At 36.4% G+C, this 10,308-nt stretch overlaps 1 protein-coding gene across 4 annotated transcripts in view; it reads right to left on the bottom strand.

The window, feature by feature from the left end:
• Positions 1-10,308, bottom strand: part of CHN1 (chimerin 1) — a 178,027-nt gene that overhangs the window by 108,902 nt on the left and 58,817 nt on the right. For 2 of the 4 annotated variants that reach the window (XM_022570076.3, XM_089916645.1), the window contains 2 exons: positions 2,436-2,467; positions 6-119 (listed from right to left, as the gene is read on the bottom strand). In XM_022570076.3, coding sequence (XP_022425784.1) covers positions 6-119; positions 2,436-2,467 — 146 coding nt within the window. Of the gene's footprint in view, positions 1-5; positions 1,226-2,435; positions 8,502-10,308 lie in introns of those variants that run through there. The other 2 variants (XM_089916647.1, XM_089916646.1) reach the window with 2 other exon arrangements.

The following is a 10,308-nucleotide window of genomic DNA, read 5'->3' as shown; positions in this document are numbered from 1 at the left end:
CCAACCTTAAAGCCAAAGTGTAGGTTCCTGGCTGACGCTGGCTCTCCCGAATGAGGTAGCTCCCCTCAGCTACACTTAAGAGCTGGTCTGCTGCTTCTCGGGAGATCATGCCATGAAACCTAAGAAACAAAGTCAATTCAGAAACTGCATGCTTTCCACCTTTTTCAATAAAACAAGATAAAACAAAACCTCCCACCTTCTCTTGTTGATTTCTAGACAAAGTACTGCCATAAAATTGAAGGGGAGCAGTTGGGTTTAACTATGCTTGTGTTTCTCTGGGCCTGGCCCGGGGCCAGCTTCTCTGTGGTGACAAGAACAGCACCGAAGTAGCTCTCCAATCCATTTAACAATCACGGAATCAAAATTCACATCCATCTACCGAAGACCAACCACCTGTCTCAAGAGGACAATTCCCTTCTTATGTAGCTGCCTGACCATATGGACATGCTAAAAAACACTCAGCAATGTGTCCCACTTCCTTTCTTCACACCAGTGGCATTGCTCCAAAAATTTTGGCTCAGAGTCTAAGTTGGCAATTTTCCAGGTACCCTGGGTTGCCCTTAATTGGCATGATTGCTCAATAATGTGCATAATCTGCACCACCGCATACTCAAGCCAAAAGCAAACAACTGTAATACTCGCTTTCACTCCCTGCGAAAACCCTATTTTTGATTAACAGAGAAAAAAGGAGGAAGAAGAGTAAACAAAAATAACACACTCCTTATACAAACACAGTAGATTCAACCTATAACATTCTGACATAAAACACTGAAAAATTAAAAAACAGCCGTGGTAACTAATGATTAATATTAAAAATATAAAACCACCTTATATTCGTATGGTGATGTACAGTTTATAAAGAACTTACACAAATATTATGTCCTTTCATTAACTTAAAGAAAACTGAATTGAACAACTGCTCACATGAGACCGTAGCTTTTAAAGGTACAAAAAACCCAACAGTCCCTTGAATTTGGAATGATATTTTGAAAAGGCCCTGAAATAGCACCTTAATAATTTAAGAACTTTACGAGGGCTCAAGTGGCAACTTTTTGAAATTTTACTCATGGGAGAGGTTCGGTCTTTCTCAATTTAAGTCTTAAAGCAGTTTGTAGTACATACGCTCAAATCATGACAATTAGAACAAGGAGGTTTAACAATGGGCTCCTAGAATTTCTTATCTCCTTAAATTCCTCAATCTTTCAAAACCAGGTCCACTCTGATTCTGTAGGAGTAAGAAGACAGTAACCTATCTGTGGTAATAACACATATATTAGATTAGCATATTGGTATATTATTTTAAGTTTACATGACACCAACTAATAAAGTTAGTAAAATTTAATATCTCCTTGTTTTTAAAAACTCAATTAATTCAGAAGAAAATCTCATTCAAGGAAACAAATTTTAGAACACAACTTGATGATGGTATTTAAAGACTCTTAAAACTATTCATACCAGCTGACCCAAAATTTCCGCCCCAGAAAAAGATTAATGCACTAAGGTATTTCTTACCGTGTTACTTTTAATACTATCGTTTAAAGTCAACCTATATGCCAAAAGCAGAGAAATGACTAAATTATGGTATAACCATAAAGAACACCAGTGGCTCCCCTCAACTCCTAAGCACCTAGGTTCTACTCATAAGAGTCCTGAAAACTTAAACAGAATTTTAGATAATTTAAAAATATTTGTTATATACATTATTGTTTATCTGATATGATCTTCAGCCATGAAAAACAAATGATTTTATTTGGGGAATGATGGGATTATAGGTGATTTTTATTCTTTTCCTCGAAGGGTTATATTTCTATTTTTTTTAAATAATCAGAAGAATTAAGGACTTTAAAAATTATTACATTTTTCATAAAATAGAAAAATGCTCATTATTAATATTAAATGGAAAAGTCAGGCTATAAAAAGTATATGTATAATAACTCAATTTTGTAAAAACCATTAAGAAAATAGATCTTCAGAAGATAATACTTCAAACTGTTAACATTAGTTATTTCTGGGTAGCATGAATTTACTTACAGAAAATTTGGAAAATAAAAGTATAAATGTAGAATAAACCACCATACCTTACTACATGCATACATGTATGTATATGTATCTATATGCTTAATAAACACATACAATCAAATATATACTTTTCCTCATATATATACATCTAGCATTATTTATTTACATATACGGCTTGCATCTTTAACATTATCACGTACACATTTTCCCATGCTATTTTCTTCTCTACACTTATCTTTATTTTCTATATTTTCACCAACTACAACAATTACATTTACAATCAGAAAAATAATTTAACTCATTCAAACTTGAATACCTCCTTCCTCTTGCTTTTATTTTTTTACTAAAAGCATCCATTTACCTGTCTCTCTTATACATTCCAATCTACAAAATGTTTTCTGATAATCCATACTTACTCTCTTCCGTAATACTTTGGTCTATTTTCTACCTATTGGGAAAGAGAAAAAAGGATATTTGTGAAAATGGAAATGTTCAGAACATAACTCAACATTCTGAATATGTGACAAACTAAAGCATATATTAAGAAAAAGAATTAGAATAAGATTAGAAAAATCAGAGTCTGGGGTCCCAGTCCTATCAGCAGATTGACTGTGCCATTTGGACTGGTCACTTCATCTCTCAGACCTTTTTCTTATCTATAAAACACTGTGTGTGTAAAAAGAGTCAGACTAAATTATCTTTCATTTCTAGGATTTTATGAATCTGAAAAAATACTTACATCACTTTATCCAAAAGGTAAAATGAAACATCCAAAAACTTAATGCCACGATTGTGTCAGAACAGATTGTGGCTTTCTCTCCCATCCTCTCCCTTCCTGTTACACCATATTCTCCATTCTGTTAACATCTCCATATAATCTTGCCCTTCTGTTCTCCCATCAGCTCTTCCCTCACCACAGTTTATCTCCCCTAGCTTTTCATGGCTGGTGTGCTCATTGTACCTAAAGAAAGGTCCAGGAGAATAGATTCTAAGGAATTTTTACTAGGGTAGACTTAAAATATTTGCCCTGTTCATTCAAGAAACATTTATTTGGTGGCAAATAAGTGATAAGCATTGTCCTACTTGTAATATGACAAAAAGTCATTACTCTTCTGAGACTTTCTAATGATGACAGACAATAAATAAGTTTAAAGAAATAAAACAAACGAACACAAGTGCTGTAATGAAAATAAGAATGAGTAACAGAAAAGTGAGGACTAACGAGGTATTTAAGTTGGATGGTCAGGAAAGACCTCTCTGAGACGACATTTAAACTGGGTCCTGACAGGAATGGAATAAGCTTTCCCGAGGAGGTACCTAGGTGACACCATGGACTACATTTATTGAGTTTGTGCTTTGTGCTATAATTACATTTGGAGATCACTTAATCCTCACAATGAGATGAATTATTCTACTGCATCCTCATTAAGATAGTATTATCATTCTCATTTTATTGATGAAGAAAACTGAGAATCAGAGAGGTTAGAGAACTTGTTCAAGGTTTCTTGGTAGAGCCTAAGGTAAAACTGGGATTCTTATTCAGGAATAGCAAGAAGGGCCCAAACCCTCTGTCTATTTGACACTGACTCATCTGAATTAGTTAAATATGGCAGTTCCCAAAGCTAAACTCAAAGTCTATCCTTTCAGTGACTGTCTTCCCTTCACCTCTACACAGAGCCTGACTACCAAGTCTAGGTTACCTATCCACAGGTCATCAAGGTCTGGTACTGCTTCAGCGAACTTGAGATATTTATTCGTCTTGAATAAATAAATTTTGTATTTCAATGAAATGCATGATATACAGCATACACTGCTGGCTTATGTAGCCCAGATCATTGTCTTTGAGCTATTTTGGAACTCTGTAAGATGTAGGTAACTGATACACATACATACGCGCACACACACACACACACTTTTCCTGTGTGGTAGTGGTTTTACTGACTTCTTCCCTACCCCTTCTCAGGGGAAAACAGGTTTTGTCTTTAACTACAATTCATCTCAACATTCCTTGAATTCCTATAAATTCCTATTTTGACTTTTCCCTTTGAACTGATTATTAACATCTGCCTGGTTTCCTCATATCACATGAGAAAATACATTTTTATGGCGGGGGCGGCTGCGTCGAGTCTTCGTTGCAGCTCACGGGCTTCTCTCTTGTTGTGGTGAGAAAATACAGTTTTAACACATGTTCATCTTCATTTCTGTAGGAGAGACACGATTTTACCTCTTCCTGAACGTTATATTTAAATAATACTTTACCCTTCAGGAATCTTCTGTTGTCTGCTGAGGTTGTAGTCAGGTTATTTATATTCTCAAAGTAAATTCCACCTGATTTGGTCTTATTGCATAATTTCTCTGCTCATAAAACTCAGTGCACTAAAAATATACCAGTTGGTCCCTATAGCTACAGAGGATGGCTATTCTATTTTTAGGTCCAGAGCTTATTAGAGTAGGGTCATGCATCAACTTTTGTTTGAAAGCAAACTTTTGCTTTTGAGAAAAAAATTCAATGTTTAGGTCATAAATAATTAATTTACGGTTCTACAGTATTATATGGTGAAATGTTATCCAGAAGAACAATTTTGCAGTGTCTATTCAAACTAAAAATGTGCAAACCCTCAGTATTTACTGTACAGGAACACTCGCACATGTACACATGAAAACATATATAAGAATGTTCACTGAAGCACTGTTCACAGTCATTTTAAAAATGGAAGTAAATATATACCAATAGGGGAATAACTAAACTGCTTTATAGTATAAATAACATGCATGGTTTTAAGGAATGATGTAGAACTACAGGAACTAACATGAAGAGGTCACCAAGACAAACTATTGAATAGTATAGTTATAAGCTATAAAATAAGTAATACAGTATGACACCACTTAGGAAAAGCACATGCACATGCAATAATATATATTTATAGCATAGAGAGATATCTGGAAAAATATATACCAAATTCAAATGGTACCTATAGGAAGCTGGGAAGTAACTGAACTGAGGGGCCCAAGGGAATAGCAAAAAAGGGACTTTAGTAGTGTCTGTAAAAAAATTTTTTTAATAAAGAACGTCACCTTTAAAGAAACAGAAATCAAGATTAACTTCCATACAACCTAACAGTGGAGTCTCAGACACATTAGAATGGGGGCCCCCAACATTTTGAGAAGACGAGATCATGGCCTTTCCGTCAAATCACGAGATCTTTGCAGGTGGTTGAAGGTAAAATACTTTATCAGGCCTATGTGACTGAGGTAAAAAGAGGAAAGTTCTTGAATACACTCTACTCATTGATGAAAATCCTGGACAAGTAGTGAAGGCTGAGGGGCTGGTGGTGGCCCCAAGTGGTGTGGCAGTCCAATGGTGTTGAAACTGAGCAGGGCCCTCCCAGGTACAAAAGCTTCTCCATAACCCCCATTTCTTGTTTGTAGAAAAAGGCTTCAGTCTCCCAGGCCCTTTCCTGAGTTCCAAGGAACAGACTCAAACAGTTACTAATTAGGGATGTGAAGAAATGCAGAGGAAAAGCAGTCAACAAACATAGTTCAGCAATAGAGTCCTAGTTCCTCCTCAAAGGATATACACAACAATCTGACATATGTTTTTGAGTTGTTCTGCAGGAACTAAGACCCATACACAGATGGAGGATGGTGACTATGTGCTGACCACAAGCATGCAGACCCTAGACTGACTGGAATCAGAGGGTTGATGATTAAAATTCTTGAAACACCACCCCATGACCTCACCACCAGCCAATCAGAAGAAAGCCATGCACCCTGCAGCACTCACCCAAAATGCTGCCTTTAAAATACTTTCCCTGAAAGCCATCAGCGAGTTCGGTTCTTTTGACCATGAGGTGCCCGTTCTATTTGCTTAGCCATGCAATAAACGTTGTACTTCTCTTTACCACAGCCCAGTGTCAATAAGTTGGCTTTGCTATGTGGGTGAGTGGACCCAAGTTTGGTTCAGTAATAGTGTTACAACCCAAGACAAATACTGATTATTTATTTGATACTCCTGCATTAGTCCACAATATGTTTCCATTGATTACCTAAGTAATCATCTTGATGACATAATTGATTTTGGCCTTATATTGCTGAATAATTATTTTCCTTTACACAAAAGAATCTTGAATTAAAAGAAATTAAGTAAACACTGTTGATTAATACAGTACTGTTACAATAAGCAGTAAGTCCAAAATAAAATTCACACACCAATTATATCTTTTCTGCATTTTTATAACGGGAATGTCAAATAAAACTCAAATTTAAAATAATTCTTCTTTTCTCATATCTAGATAGTGAAGGGGATCAGAATATGCCACCCCAAGATATGCCTCTTTAGCATAAGGATTATTTTGAGCTGAAGGCAATTAAGAAAGAGCAAACACAAGAGGAGCAATCTGCCCTCCACATTTCAGCCTAAAAGTAGGGCACAGATTTAATTTCCCCTTGTAAAGGTGTCCTCCTCTCCCAAAGCAGAAGGAGGAAAACAGAAAGACTTGAGAGACACCCAAGATGACTTGAATCTGCATAATAACCCTTACTAAACAACCCTTATTTACTATACATTTCCTAATCACCTTCCCACAATTTACCACCTCCCTCAGAAGCCTAGACTCCCTTTTCCTTTGTCTCTTGTGCACACTTTAACACCCTTTATTAAAATGGCATAAAAGCCCCTGGGTGTAACTGCCTCTTTGGGGCTTTTATTTACCTGCTGTGAGCCCCTCCTTACCCAAATGCATATGAAATAAATCTTTTCTCCTGTTAATGTCTCTTTTGTAAGTTTAATTTGTAGGTCCCAGCCACTAAACTTAAGAGGGTGGAGAAGTTTCTCCTCCCCACCTACAGCATTTGGATGTCTTAGATATCATTATTTAAGAACTGACTTGGAATAGTCTTTTCAAACTCACAGACAGTGCAGCATTACACTAATAATCAAAATAAAGGATTAGTCAGTAATATAACCACCTTACAACCAATTTGAAATTGATTCAATTGAAATCATACAAATAATGATTATGAATTATCACAAACGAGTTTACCTGCAAATAGATCAAACTAGGAATTTAAATGTTATATGCAATAATAAAACTATGCTATGTGCATATAAACATTAATACGCTTATTTCTAAGTTTTTAAAGTGCATAATAACAGTCAATGAACTTTTTTCAGACTAAAACTGGTTGAAGTCAATATGACTAAGTAAGACATGATTTTACATTAGTACTTGTGCTGAATGATATGCTTTGCTTTCTCTAATTTTCTATATTTAGTAGGTAACATTTCTTTTATGATAGCATATCATGGGTAGAAAAAATGGGAAATGAGGAGAACAAAAAATTCCTAAATAAAAATAAAAGCCTCTCAGATAGCCTAATCCACCAGAGGGCAGACAGCAGAAGAAAGAAGAACTACAATCCTGCAGCCTGTGGAACAAAAACCACATTCACAGAAAGAGAGACAAGATGAAAAGGCAGAGGGCTATGTAGCAGATGAAGGAACGAGATAAAACCCCAGAAAAACAACTAAATGAAGTGGAGATAGGCAACCTTCCAGAAAAAGAAATCAGAATAATGACAGTGAAGATGATCCAGGACCTCGGAAAAAGAACAGAGGCAAAGATCAAGGAGATGCAAGAAATGTTTAACAAAGACCTAGAAGAATTAAAGAACAAACAAACAGAGATGAACATTACAATAACTGAAATGAAAACTACACTAGAAGGAATCAATAGCAGAATAACTGAGGCAGAAGAACAGATAAGTGACCTGGAAGACAGAATGGTGGAATTCACTGCTGTGGAACAGAATAAAGAAAGAAGAATGAAAAGAAATGAAGACAGCCTAAGAGACCTCTGGGACAACATTAAACGCAACAACATTCGCATTATACGGGTCCCAGAAGAAGAGAGAGAGAAAGGACCCGAGAAAATATCTGAAGAGATTATAGTCGAAAACTTCCCTAACATGGAAAAGGAAATAGCCACCCAAGTCCAGGAAGCGCAGAGAGTCCCATACAGGATAAACCCAAGGAGAAACACGCTGAGACACATAGTAATCAAATTGGCAAAAATTAAAGACAAAGAAAAATTATTGAAAGCAGCAAGGGAAAAATGACAAATAACATACAAGGGAACTCCCATAAGGTTAACAGCTGATTTGTCAGCAGAAACTCTACAAGCCAGAAGGGACTGGCGTGATATACTTAAAGTGATGAAAGGGAAGAACCTACAACCAAGATAACTCTACCCGGCAAGGATCTCATTTAGAGTCGATGGAGAAATCAAAAGCTTTACAGACAAGCAAAAGCTAAGAGAATTCAGCACCACCAAACCAGCTCTACAACAAATGCTAAAGGAACTTCTCTAACTGGGAAACACAAGAGAAGAAAAGGACCTACAAAAACAAACCCAAAACATTTAAGAAAATGGTCAAAGGAACATACATATCAATAATTACCTTAAACGTGAATGGATTAAATGCTCCAACCAAAAGACACAGGCTTGCTGAATGGATACAAAAACAAGACCCATATATATGCTGTCTACAAGAGACCCACTTCAGACCTAGGGACACATACAGACTGAAAGTCCGGGGATGGAAAAAGATATTCCATGCAAATGGAAATCAAAAGAAAGCTGGAGTAGCAATACTCATATCAGATAAAATAAACTTGAAAATAAAGACTGTAAGGGCTTCCCTGGTGGCACAGTGGTTGAGAGTCCGCCTGCCGATGCAGGGGACACAGGTTCGTGCCCTGGTCCGGGAAGATCCCACATGCCACGGAGCGGCTGGGCCCGTGAGCCCTGACCGCTGAGCCTGCGTGTCCGGAGCCTGTGCTCCGCAACGGGAGAGGCCACAAAAGTGAGAGGTCCGCATACTGCAAAAAAATAATAATAAAAATAAAGGCTGTTACAAGAGACAAGGAAGGACACTACATAATGATCAAGGGATCAATCCAAGAAGAAGATATAACAATTATAAATATATATGCACCCAACATAGGAGCACCTCAATACATAAGGCAACTGCTAACACCTATAAAAGAGGAAATCAACAGTAACAATAATAGTGGGGGACTTTAACACCTCACTTACACCAATGGACAGATCACCCAAAATGCAAATAAATAAGGAAACAGAAGCTTTAAACGACACAGTAGACCAGATAGATTTAATTGATATTTATAGGACATTACATCCAAAAACAGCAGATTACACTTTCTTCTCAAGTGCGCATGGAACATTCTCCAGGATATGTCATATCTTGGGTCACAAATCAAGCCTCAGTAAATTTAAGAAAATTGCAATCACATCAAGCATCCTTTCTGACCACAACGTTATGAGATTAGAAATGAATTAAAGGGAAAAAAACGTAAAAAACACAAACACATGGAGGCTAAACAATACATTACTAAATAGTCAAGAGATCACTGAAGAAACCAAAGAGGAAATCAAAAAATACCTAGAGACAAATGACAATGAAAACACGACGATCCTAAACCTACGGGATGCAGCAAAAGCAGTTCTTGGGTGGGATAGGGAGGGTGGGATAGGGAAGATGGGAGGGAGGGAGACGCAAGAGGGAAGAGATATGGGAACATATGTATATGTATAACTGATTCACTTTGTTATAAAGCAGAAACTAACACACCATTGTAAAGCAATTATACTCCAATAAAGATGTAAAAAAAAAAAAAAAAAACAGCAGTTCTAAGAGGGAAGTTTATAGCTATACAAGCCTACCTCAAGAAAGAAGAAAAATCTCAAATAAACAATCTAACCTTACACCTAAAGGAACTAGAGAAAGAAAAACAAACAAAACCCAAAGTTAGCAGAAGGAAAGAAATCATAAAGATCAGAGCAGAAATAAATGAAATAGAAACAAAGAAAACAATAGCAAAAATCAATAAAACTAAAAGCTGGTTCTTTGAGAAGATAAACAAAATTGATAAAACATTTGCCAGACTCATCAAGAAAAAGAGGGAGAGGACTCAAATCAATAAAATTAGAAATGAAAAAGGAGAAGTTACAACAGACACCGCAGAAATATAAAGCATCTTAAGAGACTACTACAAGCAACTCTGTGCCAATAAAATGGACAACCTGGAAGAAATGGACAAATTCTTAGAAAGGCATAAGCTTCCAAGACTGAACCAGGAAGAAATAGAAAATATGAACAGACCAATCACGAGTAATGAAACTGAAACTGCGATTAAAAATCTTCCAACAAACAAAAGTCCAGGACCAGATGGCTTCACAGATGAATTCTATCAAACATTTAGAGAAG

Source organism: Delphinapterus leucas, chromosome 8 (genome assembly GCF_059928025.1).
Source record: "Delphinapterus leucas isolate spDelLeu-1000000601 "Yukka" chromosome 8, BTC_Dleu_Yukka2, whole genome shotgun sequence".
Lineage (NCBI taxonomy): Eukaryota > Metazoa > Chordata > Mammalia > Artiodactyla > Monodontidae > Delphinapterus > Delphinapterus leucas.
The sequence above is the reverse complement of the archived record's forward strand: the minus strand, read 5'-3'. Positions and strand labels throughout refer to the sequence as shown.